The 23,277-nt window shown below is 36.1% G+C and overlaps 6 protein-coding genes across 6 annotated transcripts; 4 read left to right on the top strand and 2 right to left on the bottom strand.

Annotated features, from left to right (window-relative positions):
- Window positions 1–94: 94 nt before the first annotated feature.
- LOC108910329 (retinol dehydrogenase 14-like) lies at window positions 95–4,961 on the top strand. Its single transcript, XM_018714898.1, has 4 exons — window positions 95–297; window positions 2,702–3,025; window positions 4,211–4,530; window positions 4,605–4,961. The coding sequence occupies exons 1-4, from the start codon at window positions 156–158 to the stop codon at window positions 4,785–4,787; spliced, it is 969 nt and encodes a 322-aa protein (XP_018570414.1). The 5' UTR covers window positions 95–155; the 3' UTR covers window positions 4,788–4,961.
- A 486-nt stretch (window positions 4,962–5,447) lies between these two features.
- On the top strand, window positions 5,448–7,934 carry LOC108910328 (retinol dehydrogenase 13-like). Its single transcript, XM_018714896.2, has 4 exons — window positions 5,448–6,723; window positions 6,801–7,124; window positions 7,187–7,509; window positions 7,564–7,934. Exons 1-4 carry the CDS (start codon window positions 6,582–6,584, stop codon window positions 7,744–7,746), a joined length of 972 nt encoding a protein of 323 aa, XP_018570412.1. The 5' UTR covers window positions 5,448–6,581; the 3' UTR covers window positions 7,747–7,934.
- Window positions 7,935–9,237: 1,303 nt separating this feature from the next.
- Window positions 9,238–11,765, top strand: LOC108910308 (retinol dehydrogenase 13-like). The gene is made up of 4 exons (XM_018714873.2): window positions 9,238–9,439; window positions 9,506–9,829; window positions 10,873–11,195; window positions 11,261–11,765. Exons 1-4 carry the CDS (start codon window positions 9,298–9,300, stop codon window positions 11,438–11,440), a joined length of 969 nt encoding a protein of 322 aa, XP_018570389.1. The 5' UTR covers window positions 9,238–9,297; the 3' UTR covers window positions 11,441–11,765.
- Window positions 11,766–13,328: 1,563 nt separating this feature from the next.
- On the top strand, window positions 13,329–14,731 carry LOC108910302 (retinol dehydrogenase 13-like). Its single transcript, XM_018714867.1, has 4 exons — window positions 13,329–13,530; window positions 13,692–14,012; window positions 14,064–14,377; window positions 14,433–14,731. Exons 1-4 carry the CDS (start codon window positions 13,392–13,394, stop codon window positions 14,622–14,624), a joined length of 966 nt encoding a protein of 321 aa, XP_018570383.1. The 5' UTR covers window positions 13,329–13,391; the 3' UTR covers window positions 14,625–14,731.
- A 36-nt stretch (window positions 14,732–14,767) lies between these two features.
- On the bottom strand, window positions 14,768–17,292 carry LOC108910303 (kielin/chordin-like protein). The gene is made up of 5 exons (XM_018714868.1): window positions 17,009–17,292; window positions 16,051–16,210; window positions 15,252–15,632; window positions 15,017–15,195; window positions 14,768–14,954 (listed from the first exon to the last, which is right to left on the bottom strand). The coding sequence occupies exons 2-5, from the start codon at window positions 16,202–16,204 to the stop codon at window positions 14,844–14,846; spliced, it is 825 nt and encodes a 274-aa protein (XP_018570384.1). The 5' UTR covers window positions 16,205–16,210; window positions 17,009–17,292; the 3' UTR covers window positions 14,768–14,843.
- Window positions 17,293–20,067: 2,775 nt separating this feature from the next.
- On the bottom strand, window positions 20,068–22,723 carry LOC108910290 (tetratricopeptide repeat protein 25-like). The gene is made up of 8 exons (XM_018714852.1): window positions 22,618–22,723; window positions 22,288–22,562; window positions 21,734–21,992; window positions 21,415–21,680; window positions 20,927–21,363; window positions 20,556–20,868; window positions 20,297–20,506; window positions 20,068–20,241 (listed from the first exon to the last, which is right to left on the bottom strand). Exons 1-8 carry the CDS (start codon window positions 22,721–22,723, stop codon window positions 20,068–20,070), a joined length of 2,040 nt encoding a protein of 679 aa, XP_018570368.1.
- Between the last annotated feature and the right edge of the window lie 554 nt (window positions 22,724–23,277).

A 23,277-nucleotide genomic window follows, 5' to 3' on the forward strand; every position in this document is an offset into this window, starting at 1 on the left:
ATTAATTGTTCGCTTATTCGACCTTGTGAAAACGAAATGAATGTACACTACGGTGGCAACAAAATAACTCTTATCAGTGGAAGATTTTATTTATCTCAATTTGATTATATACGCGCAGACTTGGCAGTTAGTATGCTATCGCTTCTGAAGAAGAAATGTCAGTTTACGTAGCGTTAATATTTCTCCTCGTGGTACCCGTTGCACTTTTGAAGATTGTTTGTTTATTAATGCATAGAGATTGTAAAAGTAAAGTATGTTTGGTGGGAAAAACGGCACTGGTAACAGGAGGGAACTCGGGTAAGTGTTTTTACATTTTTTTTTTATGATAAAAAATATTCGCTAAAATAAGAATAAGTTTTAGAAATTAAAAAACAGGATTCAGAATTAGAATGAATTATAATAATCATTTCATAATTTAAGAATTCCAATGTCGAATAATAATATTGTAATATTGGATGCTTTGTAGTTTCTGTTAAATTCTCTTATGTTTCCAATATTTTAAATATATTCAGGTAACCTATTATACAGGGTGTTTTTTAAGTATTTATACAAACTTTAAAGGGTGATGAGTCTTTGACTAATTTTAAGATAAAAAGTTCATATGAATATGGATCCGCAACGCCTTCGTTCATGAGATACAGGGCGTCCAAAAAAAATTTTTGTTTTATATTTAACTCCTATATAATTTGGACACTTTTTTTTATTATTAAAGAATACTTGTATCATTTTTTTTACATAATTGAAATATAAATACTGACTAGCGTTGATCCATTTAAATTTTTTTAAAAGTTTCTACAAGGTGTCCTTATGGATGTATCCATAACATAGTGAATAACTTTTTTTCGTAGTCTAAATATTTTAATATTAAATAGATCTGTGCAAAATGCCTAACTAAAACAAGCTAAGTTACAGTAAGATAAACCTCATGCAAATATACTTTACATTTAACAAAAATACTATAGCAGCGCCACACAGTGGGTGGATTAGTCCCTAAACAATTTTTATACCTTAAAGTTCCAGGTCACTTCTCTACCTAAGTTTTGTTTCTGCAGTAAACTGGCATTTTTCCAACCCATTTTGTATTACGCATGAGCGGTTGTGGACTATTTCTAAAGGTTATGAATTTTGAGCTATAAGAACGATTGTTTAGTTTGACATTTTACATTGAAATTTGAAATAAGGATAACAAACTGACAACCAGGGGAAAGCAGAAATCTGAATATGTCACACAATTGTTTAAATTACTTTTTTGAAAATCGAGCTAGCCACGGAAAAAGAAAACTGAATTTATCTGCAAATTTTCTTTAACTTTGAAATTATACAGGGTGTCCCTGAAAAGGATGGACAACAGGTTCCTTGGATGAAAATAAGACTATTTAACCTAACTTACCTATATACAAAAATGCACGCCTACTGAGATATAGCCTTCTAAATATAGAACAGACAACCTAGTTTTTTTCAAATAATTTGGAAACTGTTTTTCTTAGAAACTTCAAATTTGGTATACATATATAAGGGCAATGTAAATATAGAATTTGGTGATAATACATATACAGAATGTTCTCTTTCTAGTGCCTGTGCGCCACTGGCTATCCCGTAATTTTTTTGTGTGTACGTCAATGACGACAGAATTTATATTTTTAAAAATAAGCACTATTTTAGAATATTTTTTGACTCTTACAAAATTTTGATATCGTTTATGGATTTCGAGTAAAATTGGCATTAATGCTTATTTTTAAAAATTAAAAATTCTGTCGTCATTGGCGCACACACACAAAAGTTACGGGATAGCCAGTGGCGCACAGGCACTAGAAAGAGAACATCCTGTATATGTATTCTCACCAAATTCTATATTTACCTTGCCCTTACATAAAAAAATAAGTGTATCAAATTTGAAGTTTCTAAGAAAAATAGTTTTCAAATTATTTGAAAAAAAACTAGGTTATCTATTCTATATTTAGAAGGCTATATCTCAATAGGCGTGCACTTTTGTATATAGGTAAGTTAGGCTAAATAGTCTTATTTTCATCCAAGGAACCTGTTGTCCATCCTTTTCAGGGACACCCTGTATATTTTTAGAAACTTGTTTATATGGAAAACATACTGTCCACCTTGTGTATTAAACAGACTTAAGTTTTGAATTTAAGTATTTTTAAGAAATGCCGTCTGCTATCTCGTAATTGCTATTTTGCTATTTTTGTAACAGAAGCGTTGTTTTTGCTGTATTCAATATAAATTGATATCTAATAAATGAGACTTGTTTGAAAAATATTATTCTCATTTTTGTCGTTAACATCATTTAGTGTTTAACTATAAAATAATTACTGACGTCAATTGGCAAAAACATTATTAAAAAACAAGTTTTTAACCTTGAAGCAGTCTCATCACCAGAAACTAGTTCGAAAGTAACATGTATCTTTAATCATCTCTTTATTTATGTATTTATTAATTTTTTTCTTGCACTAGACATCATAAACTTTGTGGCGATAATCAAATGAATAAACACTTGTGCCATACACTGGACCAATAAGCAAAGCGTCAAACTCACCGGGATTATTCACCGGCTCGCCAGGCCGAGAGGGCAGGCATTAGGGTGAAGATAGATATGTATCGAATAAATTGATCGACGCGAAGCTTCTGTTCAGCTTTTTCAATATACCTCTGTTGCTATCAGTTTCTTACATAAATTATTTATTATCAGGCATTGGGTACCGAATTGTCCTGGGATTGGCTCAAAGAGGATGCAGGGTTATCGTAGCTGACAAAATACAAGACCAAAATTTATTGGACAACATTTACAAAGAAACCCGAAGCAGAAACGTTGTCTATAAATATGTAGATCTGTCCTCGTTCAAGTCCGTTAGGGAGCTGGCGGATAATGTGATAAAAGATGAAGGAAAACTGGATATATTGATAAATAACGCAGGGATTGGAAGGAACGTGTCGTCAGTTACTGAAGACGGTTTGGACATAACCATGCAGGTGAACTACTTCAGTGCGTTTTTGCTGACACAATCACTGGAAGGTGAGCAACATTTTTTCCGTTAATAACACACACAAAAAAGTGGAAGACCTTGGTATCTATATATTTTTGGGGTCGCTGAATCCGAATCCCGTGTCTGTTTGACTCGATTAGCTCTGATTGAAATTCATTTCAAAGTCAAATATAGAGAATCTATTGCCAACAAAATAAACCTACATATCTATACGTTTTTGGGGTCGGTGAATCCAAATCCGGTATCCGTTTGATCCTATCAGGTCTGCATTAAGGTCAGTTCAAGGTCAAATGTAGAGATTCAATTGCCCACAAAGTAAACCAATATATACAAATATACGTTTTTGGGGTCAGTGAATCCAACTATTTTGTTGTCAAAAGAAGTGGATCTCTTTTAGGTACGTTTTCTCGATTTCTATGGTAAATCTCGTTTTAATGACCAGCAGTAATTGGCTAACATTTATTTTATTTATATCCCATTTGCCTTGGTACCAACGTTTCATTACCTTCTTAATATCTTTTTGAAATCTTTCCCTTTGCTCCTCATTATAATCACCCAAATATTCTGGGAAATAATCCACATGAGAATGTAAAAAATGTAATTTGAGATTCATTAAGCAGCCTAGGTTCTTTAAAGTTTTCTACCAAATTCGATACTATTTCTTTATAGTTTGGACTCTCGAAAATTTTCTATTAGTTCCTTAAAACATAGCAATGCTGCTTTGTCGTTTCATTAATTTTAGTAACAAATATGTGATCCTCTAACAAACACCTAGGCTGCTTAATGAATTTACCATTGAAATCGAGAAAACGTAAAAGGGATCCACTTCTCAGACCTTTTGACAATAAAATAATTGGATTCACCGACCCCAAAAACGTGTAGATATATTGGTTTACTTTGTTGTCAGTTAATTCTCTACATTTGACCTTGAACTGACCTTAACCCAAACCTGGTTGGGTCAAACGGATACCAAATTCGGATTCAGCGATCCCAAAAACGATAGATATATTGGTTTAAGATGTTGGCAATTGATTCTCTACATTTGACCTTGAATGACCTTAACCCAGAGCTAATCGGGTGAAACGGACACCGAATTTGGATTCAGCGACCCCAAAAACATATCAATACCAAAGATTTGTCTTTCAGATATTCCACTTTTTTTTTGTGGGTTTAATATTTTCCGCTATATACCTACGTATGTATTTATGTTTCAGGCTTACTGATGAAAAGTGGAGGTCGGATAATATTCACCAGCTCAGCATCCAATTACTTTCACTCGTTCACCTTAGACAAGCTAAAATCAGATGGATCCGAAACCAGACTCAATCATTATCCCAACTCGAAACTGTGCCTGATAATGATATCCGATATATTTGCGGAAAAATTGATGAAGTACGGGGTAACCAGCAATACCTATCACCCGGGAATAGTTTATACGGATATATTCAAAAGAAGTATTGGTCCAAAAAGGACAATTAACCAAAGTCTGTGTTTTATAAAAGCGTTGGAATACTTGTCATATTTCGTGGGAAAGGTGGGTTTTCATCCAATAAAAAAGGCTTTTCGCAGATAACTGATACAATTCCGCTGTAACTTCTTCTTTTTCAGACAGCTGAGGAGGGTGCTCAGACTGCCATTTATTTAGCCTGCGCCAATGAAGTGGAAGGCGTTACTGGGGAGTATTTCTTTGAAATGAAACCCACCTTCAAGCCCGGGCTAGCTCTGGACAAAGCAGTATGCAATGCTGTTTGGGTAGCGACAGAAGAAATCGTGAAGGGGAAACTGAATTAATTTTTTTAATATGAATTTAAATTATCTCGGTCGCTCAGTAGTACCTACTATTTTATTTATCGTGGAAAAGTAGGAGTTTGTTTACATAATTTTCAGTGAAAAATTGTGTTTTGTAAGAGCCTAAGCAATCAAATTTTGTCGTACGTTTTCATTAAAAAATTCTATCAGTAAGAACATTAGTTATTCATTTTCCAGACGACCCACATCTCCTCGATGTATTTAAAATTTGATTTGATATCACAATTTAGTTTTGAATAGGTTCATGTAACACTTGCTTCTTTTTAAAGTAATGTAATAATGGTTGTGGTTCCTTCGAAGTGTGCCTTATAAATTCTACGGGGTCTTGCAAGCGCTTCGATTGACACATACTGGTAGTTGGGATGCTAACTAGTTGGCGTCCAGGGGAGCCTCGACTTATTTCTGGTGACACTAGCTAATTGTTGAGGAAAGAATGATACATTTTTGCTACAATGGAAACGTATGGAAGGATATATCTTGAATCTTAAAGTTCGGGGCAGTGTAACCCCCCGGTGAGTTACTTGTTTGTTTGTTTTTATTGACAGAACAGTAACTTTGATATTTGTTTCATATACCCTCTTAATTTCTGGCGAATGACCCGGCTGTTGTCGAGATAAGTGCTTTGTAATGACCCATGTATAAAAGGTAACAATACCAACAGTAACATTTATTTTACATTCGTCTACCAAAGATTCTGCCACCGTCAATGACCAGTCACCATAACAACTATGGATTGGACGACTTAAAATATCTAGTAATGTTTTCCCAAAAATTTAAATACTTAGGCTTCCTTACGGTAGCCAGCAGTCAATCATGTGTTGGTACTAGTGACTTAAGAGTGACGTACTTTCTATAAATAAAGAACAATAATGTTACAGTAAATTACAGCAGTCTATCATTTTCTTAAACACAATTTTATGAAGATTTGAGAGAGTGACGCTATAGTAAATAATTACCAATTTTTGTAGCTGGTTTTTGACTAAAACTGACTTCAACTCTCATTTAGTTTCAAGCATTTTGGCAATAATCGTCTATAAATTCTCTAATTTGATTAATTTTCACAATAATAGTTTAACTTTAGATTTTTTGTCATTCGCTATAAAAAATTCGGTGACCGCCGAATAAGATTATTTTTAACTCTCACTGTTGTAATAAATTCCCCCAACACATTTTAAAAACGATTAATGTTACTTACGCCAATATATACGACTTTTTTGTCCATTTATGGTTAATCCATCTTATGCTGAAGTAGTGTCATTAAATTTTCCAACACATCTCCATAAAATTACATGAAACTGAAAATATTTTTTGTTCTTTATTGTAGCTAAGGTCCAAGACTAGATAAATCATAATCCCAGATTTGTATTTGTTTTCAAACAGTATGTTGAGAACGAGAGACACGTTTATAAAAGTTGTGTTATTTCATTTAATTTTAACGATCACTAGTCTACATTTATTCCTTTTGTTATTTTAAATACTACAAAATTGTTAATTATGTAAATGGTTTATTATTTTTCGATAAGAGTATGTTGCTGTTACGTCATAAACAAATCTAAATTATTATTACGTTACTTATGTGTAGACAGTTAACATGTTAAACAAGATAAATAAATCAGTGGGTGATTGCGATACATCGATTTTATATTATTTTCAACCTTGCACTCTAAATTAAACAAATCCACTCAACACTGACAACGAGTGGACACTTTCATCGGTCAAAGATCTTGTTTCATTTCAACTTTGTTATTCATCTGCTCTATCTTATTTGCTGAAGCTATGTTGGTCTTCGTAGAGCTAGTGCTTCTTCTTGTAGTACCAATCGCAATTGCGAAAATATATTGTATACTGACGCATAGGAATTGCAACAGCAAAGTATGTCTTGTCGGGAAAACCGCGTTGGTTACAGGAGGTTATTCAGGTAAATGTGCATAGATTTATTTACATACATTTTTGTCGCACTTTATTCAGTTTAGAACGACGTCAAACTTATGACAGGTATTGGGTACCAAATTGTCTTGGCATTGGCTCAAAGAGGATGCAGGGTTATCATAGCTGATAAATCACAAGACCAAAATTTATTGGAGAAGATTTACGAGGAAACTAGAAGTAGGAACATTGTCTGTAAATATGTAGATCTGTCCTCATTCAAGTCTGTCAGGGAGCTGGCGTATAATGTGATAAAAGATGAAGGAAAACTGGATATATTGATAAACAACGCAGGGATTGGAAGGAACGTGTCGTCAGTTACTGAAGACGGTTTGGACATAACCATGCAGGTGAACTACTTCAGTGCGTTTTTGCTGACCAGATCACTGGAAGGTGAGCAACTTTATTCGTCAATATGTTTCTATTAAACAATTTAATGTTTATTCATGTTTCAGATCTATTGAAGAAAACTGGAGGCCGGATAATATTCACTGGTTCAGGAAGCAGCCACATTCACAACTTCACCATAGACAGGCTGAAACCAGACGGATCGGAATCCTTCACTTTTTACACTTACTTCAATTCTAAATTATGCTTGATAATGATATCGGATACGTTTGCGGAAAGACTGAAGGGATATGGGGTAACCAGCAACGCTTATCATCCTGGACTAGTCCGCACTAATATATTCAGAAGCGGTATTAATCTCGAAGGAACAATTAATAAGGGTTGGTTTACGATAAAGTTCCTGGAGTACATGTCATTTGTAGTGGGAAAGGTGAGTGTGACTGAAGAGAAAGTCTTTTCGTAGATAAAATTCCGCATATTTCAGACAGCTGAGGAGGGTGCTCAGACAGCCATTCACTTAGCCTGTTCGAATGAAGTGGAAGGTGTGACTGGAGGGTACTTCTTTGAAACGAAACCAACCTTCAGGCCCAAAATAGTCCACGACAAGAAAATGTGCAACGACCTCTGGGAAGCGACAGAGGAAATCGTGAAACAAAAGCTGTCCTAATTATTATTATATACGAGTAGTTTTAGCTGTTATTTGTGGTAATGCAAGAAATAAAAACAAACATTTTTTTGTTGAAGAAAATAAACGAAGATAAAACCTTTTCATTTTCTTGTATTTGGAATGCAAATATTAAGAAATAATAGAACAAATCCAACCTTCATCATCAAAAAAACGTCATCCGATGATTCTATAAAGTATACAGGATATGTCCAACTCTTTCTTCATAAGAAATGCTATTTATTCCAGAATGTTTTAACATTCACGTTCTTTTTTACAAAGTGGTTTTCAGCATGCAGAAGCAGCACTAAAGTGCAGATCTTTTGGTTTTAAAACGTCAGCAAAATAAACCTAAATAAATATTTTCATTTTTATTTTGTGTATCATAAAATGACCAAATAAAAGTTAATGTATGAAGCTTGCAAATCTGATACATTCGAACAACAGACGTGCCTCAGAGTTCGATATTTGGTCTACTAGTTTTTATTCTTTTCATAATTGATATCGCGAATAATTTTGAGACACAAACAGGTGGTTCTTTTATATTTCACATGTCGGAAACTTGTAGGAATATTCCTGTCAAATCAAGACTTAAGTAGGTAGGTAACTATGGAAAAAACTAGATTTCATAAATACATCTGATCTAATGTTAGTTGACTTGAAAAAAATATATTTTGCACGTGTCACAATTTAGTACAATAATTAGAAAACAACGGAATTATCAATAACATCGTTTTTAAGATCTTCATATTAACTTTTGAAAAAAAAGCAAAAATTATAAATGATATTAGTTCCACTGAGGTAAACTGTAGTTGACTTACTAATTTATGGCATCCTGTATATGTGCGACTGTTCCAAATTTCTTCATTTTTATATCTCTGGCCTCATAAACAACAACAACAACAACAACACCAGCAGCAGCAGCGACAACAACAACAGTAGTTCACCCCTAAATCTGTAAAGTGTTTACAACGGTGGTCATGGTTACTGTCGCGCAGAAGTGAAGGACGAAGTGAGAGTGGCGCATATTTACTATGCAGTTTGGGCTCTGTTTATTCAGGCCGTAACCAAATAATAGCTATTCCCCGCTTTTTTTTAATTTTCAAACGTAATTTGTTTACGTGTGGTGTAACGTATCGTTTCTAATGTGTTTTTTAAAAGAAGTTTAAATTAGATTGTAAAGACAGACTAACAGCACTTGCAATCTTTTGAAAAATCAGTGGTGCGAGAAATACCAAACTTTAATGAAAAAGTAATTGAAAAGTTTATTTCGGACAAAAACACTTTCCCTATATTTTTATAGTACTTAAAATAAAACTATCCAATTATATTTGTTTTTTTTTTCACTATCGCCACTGTTATTATGCCATTTCTATGTAGACATAATATATTAAATAAAACAAGGAAAATCCATTAAATCAGTAGGTAGTAAAATACTTATCATTTTCATTTACAAGATTTTTTACCTTGTTAAATTTGATAAAATCGGCTGGACATAGGAAAGAGTTTCATCCCATTTTTTGCCATTTACCTGCTCTGCCGAATTCTTTGAGGATGTGGATGTTACTAGCGCTAACACTTTTTTTCATATGGCCCTTAGCGATTTTAAAAATAACGTTTTTATTAATGCATAGAGATTGTAAGAGTAAAGTATGTTTGGTCGGAAAAACCGCACTGGTAACGGGAGGAAGTAGAGGTGAGTGAGCGCAGAGTTTTTTTTATATATGTATATAATATAAATCTCTCTTACATTCACAAACAGGTATTGGCTATGAAATTGTCCTGGCGTTGGCCCAAAGAGGATGTAGGGTTATTGTAGCTAACAGAACTATAGACGAACATTTATTAGAGGATATTCATAATAAAACCAGAAGCAGAAATGTTGTTTTGAAATACGTAGATATGATTTCGTTAAAATCCGTGAAGGAACTAGCGAATGATGTAATAAAAAATGAGGGAAAACTGGATATATTAGTCAACAACGCAGGGATCGGGAGCAATGTGTCGGCCACTACTGAAGACGGTTTGGATCTAACCATGCAAGTCAACTACTTCAGCACATTTTTGTTGACACAATTACTGGAAGGTGAGAAATAGTATTTTTCTTTTGGAAACAGTCATAAAATGTTGACATTTCTAAGTATCAAAAAACACTTTAGTTAATTGGGACGAAATAGTTATTTACACCATAATCGAGAACGATTTTGCAGCTGAGCGGAGCGAGTCCGAGACTGGTTTCATTTCCTGAAACAAAATAGGCTAGCATTACCTTTTCTGTGATATTTTCAAAATTGTTATTGTTACACCAGACTGTCTTTGTACTTTTCGGAAGTCATCGCTCTTCCCAGTAGTGAGTTCTAGTGAGGTTAAAACTTTGTAGAAACCCAAACAACCACACTAAACAAAAGATATTATTCAAAATTTAATTTTATTATTATTTTTTTCAACAATAAATTATAATCGTGAAATGTTGAGGCACAATTTCGGAATATTTGGAATTATCTTATTATGATAGCAATTTTGTAACACCTTGGGACCTTTTCATAAAGTGGTGTTCAAATTGACTCGTTATTGTGTACTGTTGGTTGCCTGTACTTAAGGCGATAAAACTGATCTTATTTCTTTCCTAACGTGTTACTTTGCCTACTTTTATACTTAAATATCTATCAAAATTTTTAATATGGCCACTTTTTATTATTGTTATTATAGTGAAGTTAAATTATCTACTATTTATTAGGTCTGAAGAATTTGTATAGACTACTTTAAATTTTCTTATGGTACCTACAGGTTTTTTATGACTTTTGAGATTGTATTTATTATTCTCTTTTGCTAGCTTGTTTTATCTTACAAGATTTCGTAATTCTTTGTGCACACAGTTACCCCCATTTTAATACTAACAATTTTTCTTTTTACTCAATTTTTTTTAAGTTTTACAATAATTATTTCAACCTTCTCTCTTCACATTGTTTTAGTCAAGTCAAATTTTAATTTAAATTTCTATCAATACTTTTATTTCATCTCAATTTATTCTTTAATTGTTTGTTTTGGGCATCATATTAAAGTCAGTAAGTGTTCGTTACTGGTTGGGGATATGTTTTTTCCAAGTTAAAATGTTAATTTATGTTTCAGAATTACTGAAGAAAAGCCGGGGCCGGATAATATTCACCAGCTCGTTGACTAGTTACCTCCATAACTTCACTATAGACAGACTAAAATCGGATGGGACCGAAAAGAGCAATTTCTTTTCTTATCCCAATTCTAAGTTATGCTTGATAATGATATCGGAGGCATTCGCGAAAAGACTGAAGGAATATGGGGTTACTAGCAACGTCTATCACCCCGGATTGGTTGATACAGAAGTATTCCAAAGAAGTATTAATTTGAAAAGAAGAATAACTTACAGTTGGTTTATAATAAAGTTGTTACAGAGTCTGGCAGTTTTAGTGGGAAAAGTGAGTTCCTATTCAGCCTCGCGGTGCCCATGTATGACCTTTGATCTTTTTTTTAAATATTTCAGACTGCCGAGGAGGGAGCTCAGACTGCTATTCACCTAGCATGTGCAAATGAAGTTGAAAACGTAACCGGAGAATACTTCTTCGAAACGGAACCAACCTTAAAGCCCAAACTAGCTCTCGACAAAAAAATGTGCGACGCCGTTTGGGAAGCCACAGAAGAAATCCTGAAGTCGAAACTATAGTAACTTACCTTATTTTGTGACTAGTGGAATATTTCAATCAAGCATTATGTAATTTTTTGCGCAATCGTTTTTTTTTGTTTATTTAAATTATCTGTTGTCAATGCGGTAGGTTATGTTTACTGGTTATACTAAGCCTAACTAGGTCTGTAAGTAATTTACGATGTCTGAACGATAAGGACGATTAACATACGTTGTTTCGCGCAAGGCCAAAAAATAAAGAAATTGTGATTTATTTAAAGAACAACGGTGCATATATATAAACATATAAAAGCGGATAAGCGTATTGTAAAAGGCAATTATGAACCAATAAATTATTATGTTTTCATCTTTTGTGTTATTTTAGCTACATCCCTTCAAATAGATTGTAGAAAAATCTGTTATGAAAATTGTGTACAAAATGTCGTTCCGCAAAGCTCGATGAACACAACATATTATTTTGTTTAAACTGTTGCTGTCCGAAAATGGAAAGGGTTCGTATAAATGCAGCATCCAAAAATATACTATGTGAATGGTTTTCCCATATATAAAATGTATTATTAATACAGGTTGTCCCAGAATATGTGGGCAATCTCTCGGTTTTGTACAGGGGCTGGTAAAATAACATGATAAGTTCCTATAAAAATTTTCCCTACAAAGATATAGGCCCCTGAAAATCGATTTTTTGAAATAACTTTTAAAATACTTTGAGTAAAAAACAAAGGAAAAGAAAGTGTAAATAAAAGTGGCAGAGATAGGCACAAAATATCAACCAAGAGTACCTTTTTTTTTAGTTTAAGGTTCAAGCTATCTAAAAATATTATTTCTGTGTCTTTATCGTACAGGGTGTAAAAAATTGACATTACTGTGCTACAGCTAGTCCGTCCATAGCAAACCAAATAAGCCAAATTGTTTTCATGGATCAATTTTTAAAGAGTGTTGTCTGTTGTCCATCATATTAAAAAAAATTGTTAAATTACACAAAGTATTTTAAAAGTTATTAAAAAAAAACGATTTTCAGGGGCATCATTTAGGGGCCTGTATCTCCGTAGGGGGCCCTCAAGGGAATATTTTTTATAGGAACTTGTTATGTTATTTTAACGCCTTCTTTATAAATCCGAGAGATTGCCCACATATTGTGGGACACCCTGTATGTCTCGACTCGATGTAAATAGAAATATATATCACATTGTTGCACGACTGGTGAAAGGTGCCCCACGCCCGAAGTTTATTTAAATTTATCCATAAAATTACCATAATGATTACTATTAACAATGGCGTCACAAAAAAAGTTAATACTTTCAGAAAAAGAGAAACATAAAAAAATACTTATTAAACAATATTTTAAACTGATTTAAAATTAAATTAATTTTACTAGAGCAAAAAAGAGTGCTGATGAAATAATTTCCGGCGATCGGTAAATACACATTTCAAAAGCGAAAATGACCGTTCGACCGAGGTCACAAGCGCATATCTAAAATAGTAGAAGTTTTTAATAGATGCTATTTTTACTAATGGTGGAGAAGCATCAACTACTTCACGTTTTAGTAATCACAATAACGTGTACACGTCTGCCTCTGATGTGAAGCTTCGCATCGATCAATTTATTCGATACGTATCTAGCGCCACCCTAATGCCTGCCCTGTCGGTCTGGCGTGCCGATGAACAATCCAGGATTTTTGCCCCTGCAAATATTTGCCCACATACCAGTAGAAAATATTTAATAAAATTATAGTAAAATTAAATAAAATATTTTAAACACAATTTGTTGGAAACAATGTAGCTGTCAGTATTCCAATTGCATACATTTTTTTTCTGTGTAATGCAGATAATGCAAATAAGTTTCCTTAATTGGAACACATGACACAAGTATTTATCTATTTAGTAAATACCTTCACGACCTTCACCAGTTGGTTCCGCATTATCAGTTTCACTTTTGCATTGACAAGCATTTGCGCTGTTTCTCTAAAGAAGTATGTCCATTTTTATAATATTGGCAGCTGCTATAATACCGATCGTGGTTCTTAAATTATACTTCGTATTAAGCCACACCGATTGCAAGAGTAAAGTATGCTTGGTGGGAAAAACTGCCCTGGTCACTGGTGGAAACGCAGGTGAGTATGTGGAATATTTAATATAAAAAAGAAATTGGATAGTGAAATCGGGCTTAAATCTTTCATAGTAACTATAGCGCGAACATTAAAAAAGTATCTTTAAAATTAGCAGAAATGTAGGAATATTTCGAAAACTAAATCTGACAAATATTTTTCAACAGGTATAGGGTACCAAATCGTTCTTGGACTTGCCCAGAGAGGCTGCAGAGTTATCATAGCGGATAAAACGCGAGACCAAAATCTCCTAGACAATATCTTCAAGGAAACTCGAAGCGGAAACGTAGTTTTTAAATATGTAGACCTAGCCTCTTTTAAATCAGTTAGAGAACTAGCTAGAGATATAGCCAGAGATGAAGAAAGACTGGATATACTGATAAATAATGCAGGCATCGCAAATGTTTTTCAGGTGACAGAAGACGGGTGCGACGAGATCCTGCAGGTGAATTATCTTAGCGCGTTCTTGTTGACGCATTTGGTTTTGGGTGAGTTGTCCCGCTTCATTTTTCACGTAACGACTTGAACATTTCTTTCAGACCTGATGAAGAAAACGGGGGGTCGTATCATATTCACCGGCTCAATCCTGTCACACATTCACGACTGTTCTGTGGAAAATTTAAGAAAATTGTACAAGTTCAAGGACTATAATTTCCACTATCGAAACTCGAAATTTTGTTGCATAGCTGCGGCCGGTGTATTTGCTGAAAAGTTAGAGAAATATGGAATAACCAGCAACAGTTACCATCCTGGGCTAGTATATACAAATATTTTTCGGACTGTCGATTCAGGATCGATTATTCTACGCCTTGGTACAAAGTATTTCAAATGGTTGTGTTTCTTGGTGGGGAAAGTGAGTTTTTCGCAACATACAATATGCGGCACTATAATTTTTTAACGTTTTTTAGAAGGCAGAGGAAGGAGCCCAGACAGCCATCCACTTGGCTTGCGCGAATGATGTTCAATATATCACTGGGGAGTTCTTCTATGAAACGAAAGTTACCTTCAGACCCAGACTATCTCGTGACAAAAAACTTGTGCAAGCTATTTGGGAAGCGACTGAGCAAATGGTTCGGTTGGAACAAGATGAAAAACTGTAGTTTTTACCTCGAAGACTGGATACAAGTAAAAATTTAAATGGTAAGGTAAGGTAACTATCAGCACCAGAGCAATGAAAGGGTGCAACAATGTATTTAATAAATAATAAAACTTTTATAAATAACTTAAATAATCAGTATAGATTATTTATCATTTTTTTGGATGCCTTCTTCGTTGGCTGCTCGGTATCACATTCCTTCTCAAAATCTACTCCTACGCTCCTACAGAAGGGGTTTCCTAAAACCCGGTGCCAGATTTTGGGAAATCTGCAAACAGGACCACAGCCTACTCTCTACTACGTAGGGAAGAACCTTGGCCACTTGCATGGAACCCTGAAGAAAATTGTATATTTTTAGTGTTGAAATCAGTAAATGAATGTTGAAGAAACATTTACCAAGAACTTTTTCTTCCTGCCAGGTTCCTGCCTGAAGTACACAAGGGCGTCATCAGGAACGGTTATCCTCTCATGGTCCTTGCCAGGTGTTAAAGACTCAAAGCGGCTCGGGTGGCAATCCAGATCCAACCGGATGGTTCCCGTACGGAAATCGACAGACACTGAGATCCAGGTCCATGCTGAAAACGACAATCACGTTAAAAGAAATAACTTGGTGGTTTTTTGTAACACTTACCAGCCAAAGGCGACTTCCTGTGATGTTTCGGCAGACCCCAGTCTATCTGTCTCAGTCTGTTCGATCCCTGCACCCTATATTTCAAAGTCAAACTCCCGGTCTTGGAGTTGGACGTGAGCTGGAACCACGGGGTCAATCTACCGGGTGAGTTCACCGAGACGAGCGTCCCTAAGTTGTTCTTCTGCTGCCTCACGAGGAACACCACGGTGAAACCGTTGGGGTTGTTCATGGCGGCGGTGACGGCCGTCGAGTTTGGCAGCGGGACATTGCCGTACGGCAAACGGAACTTGTAGGCGGGGAATTTCCTGATGGGGCCCTCCACGAGAGAGACTCCTTGGTCTTTGGCCGACACGTTTATTAGTTTGATGATGTCCACTTCATCTGAAATGCAAATTCGTTAGAAGCTACAAACTATACCTTTTAATGAGAATTAATTCAAAGCATTTCGTTATCACACGAGACTACACATTGTTGTATCTTGTTTAAGCTAATGCTCTCTATTCAGTAGTTCTCGAACATAGTTTTAATGTCAAATAGAAACTTTCCAATGCTTCGATGTCGAACAAGGTCGTAAAATATAGGAATGTCATTGGAAACACAACAACAGTTTTCTGAATGTAGGCATGTATAACTTTATTCCTCAGTTGGAGAGCTCCTATATGCTCCAATACACTTGGTTCAGTACAGCAGTATCCGCCACGCGCAAAACTTGCATGTCTACCGCGGCGTGTACGGACGGCTTTAGAAGCTATTCGCGTGAGAAACGACGAATGTTACATAAGAAATTAAATAAACTTACGAATTAGCTCGCTAGCTGGGGATTTGGGATGCTCTTGATGATTCTTGTGGGCGTAATTGTCTATTTCATTTTCCGCTGGGTCGACCGCGTTGACCGTCAGGTCGAACAAGCAACAGCACAAACCAAGCCATATCAGCAACGGAAACCTCTTCATATTTCGCTAGAAACAGCATATCGAATAGAAATGGCGTAATTTCACGCACAAAGTTAAGTCACGAAAGCGGCAATAAAAGTAATTATTACCAACGGATTAGAAAACAAAATATGACAAGAATGAAAAAAGATAAAGTAAATGTTTCTAAATAAATACATTGTTTAATTCATAACAAGTGGAAAAACTTATCCAAACTGGACTGTCGCAACTTACTGGCTTAGATACGGTTCTATGGTTAGTTTTTAAATTGGAATTTCAAGCAATTACATCTAGAACATTTTACGCGTAATAGACTAGAACTTGTTTATTGTATCCTTTGCCACTAAAGATTTAAAATACCGCTTTGAGTTCTATGAAATATATCGCTGCGAAATAACGCTTCATGTGATACAGACATAAGGTCACAACGAATTACATTAAATAATAAATGGCAATAACTTATCTGAAGAAATGTTATCTAAATATTTATAGCTTGTAGGAAATGTCTAAAAGTGTAGTAAACAATATAATAGTAGCCTTTGATAACAGCGTAATTAAATGTCGATTGAAAACACTGCAAAGTACCTCCCAACATTGATTTTCGGTTTTGCACTTTTATTTTTACAAAACTTACTACCGACATCGCTCAATCGCGGTTGCAAATCAAATCGCAGGTACTATATTGATTAACAGCAATTAATGATCGCATGTTTACGTAATTCATTCTTATCGGCATTACCGCAAAAAAATAACACTTTTAGCAATGTTTACATCGACACACATTACTTTATATTAAACACAGAGGTAATAGTTAATAGGACTCACGTGTTATAGTGTGCGACGCACAGTTATCCTCAGTAAACACTTCTGGTAGAGTGCATTGTAGAGCGACACAAACAAAACTTCACTAGTGGAACGATACGCTGACTGGCTGGCGCTTAATTTGCTTGGTTTGGCGGCGTCTGCAAAGGGATAGTCTTCGCCGGAGAAAAGCAGCGGCGCAGGCTCCGACCGTATCGACCCCTGGGCCGAGCGGTCGGTAAAGCCGTTATCGACTGTTTTTGGTCGTTCGCTAATTTCAAAATTTCATCTACACTGTTTCGTGAGGTCTTAAGTCTCTCCTATTTAAAACTGAAACATTTTCCTAATTTTAGGCGTAAGCGTCCGGCTTTAAAATTGAGAAAGGGTACGAAAAAAAAAGTTTGATAATTTTTTTTTATAAAAGACTGCAAAATCAACCTCAGACAAACGCGTTTAACAAAATTTTGCAAAAGAGGCACAAAAATTTCATAAAAAAGGGAATTTTTCAGTCAATATAGCAGAAAAAGAAATGTTGAAGAACAATTATTTATCAATTTTAACAGATTTTTTGCTACGGTTGTGGAAAAAATGCCTTTTATCAAAAAAGGCAATTAATTATAAATTAACAGTAATTAGTTTTTTTATTAATTAAAAAGTATTTCCAGTAATCAAATTATAACGCTCATTAGAGTGAAAGCTAAAGTCAGTCACTCTTTAAATTGACGTTAGACATATTTAGAAAAAAATCTAAAAATCTGAAAAGAAATCTGGAAAAACAAATAACGAGCGTTCAAATAAAAACGTGGTCGAAGTTGGCTCTGACACATTGGACGTAGGGAGTAGCTTATAGCGACCAACTTAACCTCATTTCTCAACGAGCTGTATAGCAGCTGTCAGTTTCAATAACGTTAATGACTATATAACTTTATTTTAAAGAATAATCGTGATAACAATAACAAACAATTAAAGGAGCTGCGGAAAGTGTCCCCCTCCTTGTTATAACAATAAATTAAAGCAGCTGCTGAAAGTGTCCCCCTCCTTGTTCCAAGCACTTTTCACACCTGTTCCTCAAAGAATTAAAGACATTTTCTAAGATGCTCGGGGTATTGTTAATTTCACGAATCTTGTCTATAAGTCGAGCCTGCAGATGGTTTAAATCAGGAATAGGCAGTTCAAAAATAGTGTTTTTAAGGTAAGGCCACAAAAAGAAATCACACGGCGTAATATCACATGACCTCGGTGGAAATTCATGTTCAGCATTGAGACTTATTAGTCGATTTTGGAAAACTTCCCTCAACATATTCATCGTCTCGCCTGCCGTATGTGCCCTTGCGCCATCTTGTTGAAAGTAAAAGTTTGTAATTTCGTTTTCTTCCAGCTGGTTAACAAAAGGAGCGATAATTTCTTCTCTATACCTTTGCGCAGTAAGAGTACCATTAAAAAAAATAGGTCCATAAATCCTCCTTCGATTGAGAGCACACCAAACTCCAATTTTTTGAGCGTGTAGAGGGCCCTCGACAAAAAAGTTATCTGGTTTTTCAGAAGACCACATTCTCATATTCTGTGAGTTTACGTAACCACTTAAATGAAACCAGGCTTCATCAGAAAAAAAGGTGATATTATGAAGTTCACCGTAGTTGTTTAAAAACCATTCACAAAATACAGCCCGTCGCGGAAAATCAACTTCATGAAGTTCTTGCTGACAAGTTAAACGATAGGAGAACAAACGCAAATCTTTTTTTAACACTGTGTGGCAGGTACCGACTGATACTCCCACCATTTGTGATAAAACACGTACAGAAGTTCTTGGCGCATTTTCCATTATTTGTTGGACATTTTCTTTTAATTCTTCAGTCCGCTTTTTAGGTCGGCCGCTTCCTTCTTTTCTTGTTACACTGCCCGTTTCACGAAAAACATTAACACAACGCTGAACTGCACTTTGAAAAATTTTGTACTCAACAACGCCGGGAAATTGATTTTGAAATTCTATGAAACATTCCTCAATAGAATACTTCCATATTCCATCAATCTTGCGTCCATTTCTAAAGTAGGACTCTATGATAAACACTTTTTGTTCTTGAGAAAACACCATTTTAAACGCTTTTTAAAACGAAAATATTCAAATTGATAGCGGCGATATAGCGCTTTGACAGATGACGTTTAAGTTCATTTGCTATACGCTACGCCCTACGTCCAAATTTTCAGAAAAAACTTGACCACGTTTTTATTTGAACGCTCGTTATTTTCGACTAATATTTGAAATTATCAGTTTTTGTAAAGATATTTAGCCGTTATTAACAGAATAAGAGAATTTTATTAAATTAGATTGTAATTTAATAAAACGGAAACTAATTACTTGTTAATTAATCCTCTTTAACGGACAAAAACACTTAATACACCAGAAAATCTACTTAACGACGGTTCCGTCAGCAGGTGGAAGTTGCGCAAGCGGCAGAAGGAAACTGCCACCGAGTCAGCCGAGCTTGTCGTGTTTAGGTGCCAGCTATTGCACTAGACGCATGAAAAAGTGTCTCTGTCAGGAATTACATTATCGACGGACGATACTTTTTGCACGCTGAGTTCGCGCTTTCCGTGAAATGCGGTTGTGACATTTCTGCTTCGCAACAGCAGTCGATTTCTACGCCATTCTAATCCCATCGCGATTCGGATAGAATCGACCTAAAGTTAGGTTTACACATACATACTTGTCGCTTAAGTACATTAATATTTGACAGTTAATGACATATTTCTCTGAGCGCAGTATAACTTTAAGGGAAAATGTTTATACAGAAACCAATTTTAAGACTTTCAAAAACGCATGTCATAAGATTGTTTTCTCAAATTCCGTCAGGAATACATTTTTAAATTTCTTTTTCGTAATTGGAAGCTACAGCATTCGTAGCTGTCACTTCATCTTTCTTGATTCGTGTACATGTGTATCATACTACAGAAATTTAACAGTGAAGACACACAACCACATTGCAACTGATATTCACAGACTAAACACAGTGCTTCAGATAATAACAAATACTATTTATTAAAAACTTGAATTTTTGTGTTAGTACGCCAGTGTTCGGTGAATTCTACACATGGTACTGAATGAGTTCCATGAAGCCGACCCCTCTAGACTCCTTGTCCTTCTTCAACTGGGTTTCCCTAGGTACCATGTTCCTCTGTGCGAAGGAGAAATGAGTAGTAGAATCCACTTTAGACTCAGCCTTAGATCCCGGCATTATAGACTGCCTCCTGTTTATTTTCTGGAAAACAACAGCACAGTTACAAGATCCAACCCTGAGGAATACCTTCACTCACAGATTTCTTCTCCATATCCTCAATCCTGACCCCGGGCATCACCAGCATCCTCCTCGAAGAAGGCATCACCGCCATCATGCGGAACAGGTGTGAAACTTCGTCCTTCATCTTTGCGCTGGTCATCATTGCCACTATGTTCTTCTCTCGCTTCTCTAGCACCTTCATGGCTTGCGTCTCGTCGAACTCCAACCGGTCTATCACGTCCAGGCACTGAAAAGTGGAGGAATATCACGACGGACTAAGAATCAATGGCACTCACCTTGTCCAAGTATTCTTGCAGGTTGGCGTCGTCTAAACTTTGACATATTTCCAAAGCGGAAAGAATTTCGCTCTTGGCGTCGTTCTTGTTGTGTTGCGAGACGTTTATCTTAGCCAGCAGCATCGTCCCGTTGATCACCCACTCCATGTTCTCCGCCTTATAGCCGTCCTGGATGCACTTCCTGGCGTACACAGTGGCCATGTCCCACCGCTTCAACTCGATGTGGAAGCGCGACAATTCGTGGTAGCACCAACACGTCTCGTTGTTGCAGATGGCGTTCTGAAGACGCTTCTCGAAGGTATGGATCAACTTCCTGAAAATTGTAAGAACATGGTTCTTGAATTTAAGTTGGAATTAGGAGAGACACTGACTTGTAGTCGATGAAAACGTTTCGGAACTGTTCGACGACGGAATCTGAGGACGGTGATCGACTCACTGGCAAGCCGAACGCCACAAATATCCTCTTCTCCTGGTCCCAGAGGAACTGTTCCTTGTTGAGCCTGTTGAGGTCATAGAAGCCACGACACACGCATCTGTATATTTCTTGCAAATAGAAATCCTTGTCCATTAATAACCGCTTAGATTTAGAATCGCAGTACATTTTCAGTTTTTCGACAACGTCCAGCATAAGACGAAGATTCTTGGTTTTCAGAGCTTCCTGCATCTTGGCCAGAAGGACGTCCGCTTCCTTCTTGGCATTTTGCTGTTGGGTGTTTAGTTCTTCCTCTTGTCTAGCCTTTAGGGCGCCGGATACTGTGGCCTCTTGATATTTAATAAAGTAAAAAGGTCTTCTGGTTCTTAAAAGATCCTGAAACAGTGGGGAATTGAACCGAAAACTAACCTCCTCTTCAAGACTTACCTGTTTATAACTGACGATCTTGTATCCAGTTTTCGCCAGCTGGTTTATTATCGCGGACCCCTTCTGGTTGGGGCAAATGGCGCCCGGCTGTGTCCTGAGCTTCTTCAGGAAGATCTTGTCCAGGTACATGGAATCCAAATACTTTTCCGCCATGTAATTCTCAATATTCGTCGTGTAGTTCTGTAGGGGTTTGAATTTAAACCCCTGACCGAAAGGGGGGATCCGATTTTCTTCGGACTTTTGGCTGTGCAGACTATCTTTAATGCCTAGAAGAACAAGACCGTGTTCGGAAATTTACAACAGAACCAATGATAATTACTTAGAGGTTTATCTTCGCCCTCCTTAGCTATTTCCAATTTCGAAATGCCTTTCTTCAACTTTCCTTGAATGATCGGTTCTTTTGGTTCCCTGATGAAAGCGAGCTTCGTCTTCTTCTTCTTCTTCCTTCTGGGTTTGGGCTCGAAAGGTTTTTGGGCCTCGTAGTTTCTCTTCCAAGCCAACCGCCTGATGAAGCGGAAGTGATCACGCAGAGGTCTTCCTGCTCGCTCGCCGACACAATTTTCGATGGCGTTCGAACACTAGAGACAACCGATTTACGTTGCAATGTTAATCCGGACTTCTTTGGGCAAATTTTAAACTAGATAAGGCTTATTCTGAGTTATAAGTATTTTATATTAAATGAATGGATTATTATTATACACAATAGTCAGTATCATCATGAGAAACCACTTCCAGTTTGATCACCAGGACAAAAAAATTTGGAATAGAGCTAAGTCTAGTTAAATCTAGTACTGTGGTAACTCCAGGTACATCGAATACCGTGACATTCTGTATGTTTACATTTAAGATTAGAAAAAATTAAAAAGAGCTCACGTGCATGACCCCCATGGCGAAGTTTTCCGGTTTTTGCCTTATGGGAAGGAGTCTAGTATTCTGCAGCAGACCTTCCTCGAACTCGCAACTGAGATAAGTGTTCAAAGCCTTCTCTGCAAGCACGACCAAGTCGTCGGGGTTTATTTTCAACGCCTTGTTGATATCGTCGATAGACCCTTCGTACAGACACGCTTTCGCCCGCGCCCTAGACCTCCCTATGAGAGCCCTTTTGTCTAGAGGGGTATTCTTGATGGCCTCGTCGAAGAACTTCAAAGCTGTTCAGAATTTCCTTCATGTAAATTAGGGATATGAGTAGTTTTCGATACCTACACCTCTCATACTGCTCTAGCCTGGATATGTAGTAGCCCAGCTCTCGGAACAGGGTCTGGAATCCGTAGATTTCATCTTTCTTGCCGAACTGTGCTGGCGTCGCCATTTGGGACAATGTCGACGGACTGGCTTCACTCTCGCAATTTTCTTATCACTTTACATGAGGTTCCGATGTGGTTTTTTAAAAAATACGCGTTTGTGGAGATCGAAACTTAATTAAATTCAAACGTCTGTCATTAGTGTCGAATTTCAATAACGATTGTTAGATGACATGATTTTGATTTCTTCGAAAGAAACGGAAATATTTAGTAAACGACCTTTTGCTAAATCAGTACCTGTACCAGTATATAAGTCTCTTATTTGTAATTTAAAATCGCATCTTGGGAAAGATTTAATTTTCATTAAAAAAATTATGGAATTTGTATGTCTTTTAAGTTAGATTTGATACAAAATAATTGCACGAGTATATTTTGAGTTAGCTCAGTATTTCTTAAGATACATTTCTACATAAAGTTAGGTTAGATTATAGTGGGATCATATTCAATGCAAAGTAATAAATCATTGCCTGTCAAGGTATTCAGTGCAATACGGTTTTAAGGGGTTTAAAAATTGAATAATTTCATGCATGAATACAATATTCAAGATCTATATCTTCTCTAG

Source organism: Anoplophora glabripennis, unplaced genomic scaffold, assembly GCF_000390285.2.
Source record: "Anoplophora glabripennis isolate ALB-LARVAE unplaced genomic scaffold, Agla_2.0 scaffold86, whole genome shotgun sequence".
Classification (NCBI taxonomy): Eukaryota; Metazoa; Arthropoda; class Insecta; order Coleoptera; family Cerambycidae; genus Anoplophora; species Anoplophora glabripennis.

What these genes read in the sequence shown, in the direction of transcription:
- LOC108910329 (XM_018714898.1), top strand. Translation starts at nt 156, where the DNA reads ATGTCAGTTTACGTAGCGTTAATATTTCTCCTCGTGGTACCCGTTGCA. An exon ending in GCTGACACAATCACTGGAAG is followed by an intron (nt 3,026 to 4,210) that starts GTGAGCAACATT and finishes TTTATGTTTCAG; the next exon opens with GCTTACTGATGAAAAGTGGA. An exon ending in TGTCATATTTCGTGGGAAAG is followed by an intron (nt 4,531 to 4,604) that starts GTGGGTTTTCAT and finishes CTTCTTTTTCAG; the next exon opens with ACAGCTGAGGAGGGTGCTCA.
- LOC108910328 (XM_018714896.2), top strand. Translation starts at nt 6,582, where the DNA reads ATGTTGGTCTTCGTAGAGCTAGTGCTTCTTCTTGTAGTACCAATCGCA. An exon ending in GCTGACCAGATCACTGGAAG is followed by an intron (nt 7,125 to 7,186) that starts GTGAGCAACTTT and finishes TTCATGTTTCAG; the next exon opens with ATCTATTGAAGAAAACTGGA. An exon ending in TGTCATTTGTAGTGGGAAAG is followed by an intron (nt 7,510 to 7,563) that starts GTGAGTGTGACT and finishes CGCATATTTCAG; the next exon opens with ACAGCTGAGGAGGGTGCTCA.
- LOC108910308 (XM_018714873.2), top strand. Translation starts at nt 9,298, where the DNA reads ATGTGGATGTTACTAGCGCTAACACTTTTTTTCATATGGCCCTTAGCG. An exon ending in GTTGACACAATTACTGGAAG is followed by an intron (nt 9,830 to 10,872) that starts GTGAGAAATAGT and finishes TTTATGTTTCAG; the next exon opens with AATTACTGAAGAAAAGCCGG. An exon ending in TGGCAGTTTTAGTGGGAAAA is followed by an intron (nt 11,196 to 11,260) that starts GTGAGTTCCTAT and finishes TAAATATTTCAG; the next exon opens with ACTGCCGAGGAGGGAGCTCA.
- LOC108910302 (XM_018714867.1), top strand. Translation starts at nt 13,392, where the DNA reads ATGTCCATTTTTATAATATTGGCAGCTGCTATAATACCGATCGTGGTT. An exon ending in GGTCACTGGTGGAAACGCAG is followed by an intron (nt 13,531 to 13,691) that starts GTGAGTATGTGG and finishes ATTTTTCAACAG; the next exon opens with GTATAGGGTACCAAATCGTT. An exon ending in TGTGTTTCTTGGTGGGGAAA is followed by an intron (nt 14,378 to 14,432) that starts GTGAGTTTTTCG and finishes AACGTTTTTTAG; the next exon opens with AAGGCAGAGGAAGGAGCCCA.
- LOC108910303 (XM_018714868.1), bottom strand. Translation starts at nt 16,204, where the DNA reads ATGAAGAGGTTTCCGTTGCTGATATGGCTTGGTTTGTGCTGTTGCTTG. An exon ending in CCCAGCTAGCGAGCTAATTC is followed by an intron (nt 15,633 to 16,050) that starts GTAAGTTTATTT and finishes TTTGCATTTCAG; the next exon opens with ATGAAGTGGACATCATCAAA. An exon ending in GCAGGAAGAAAAAGTTCTTG is followed by an intron (nt 14,955 to 15,016) that starts GTAAATGTTTCT and finishes AATTTTCTTCAG; the next exon opens with GGTTCCATGCAAGTGGCCAA.
- LOC108910290 (XM_018714852.1), bottom strand. Translation starts at nt 22,723, where the DNA reads ATGGCGACGCCAGCACAGTTCGGCAAGAAAGATGAAATCTACGGATTC. An exon ending in GCTAGAGCAGTATGAGAGGT is followed by an intron (nt 22,563 to 22,617) that starts GTAGGTATCGAA and finishes AATTCTGAACAG; the next exon opens with CTTTGAAGTTCTTCGACGAG. An exon ending in TCGCCATGGGGGTCATGCAC is followed by an intron (nt 21,993 to 22,287) that starts GTGAGCTCTTTT and finishes GGTTGTCTCTAG; the next exon opens with TGTTCGAACGCCATCGAAAA.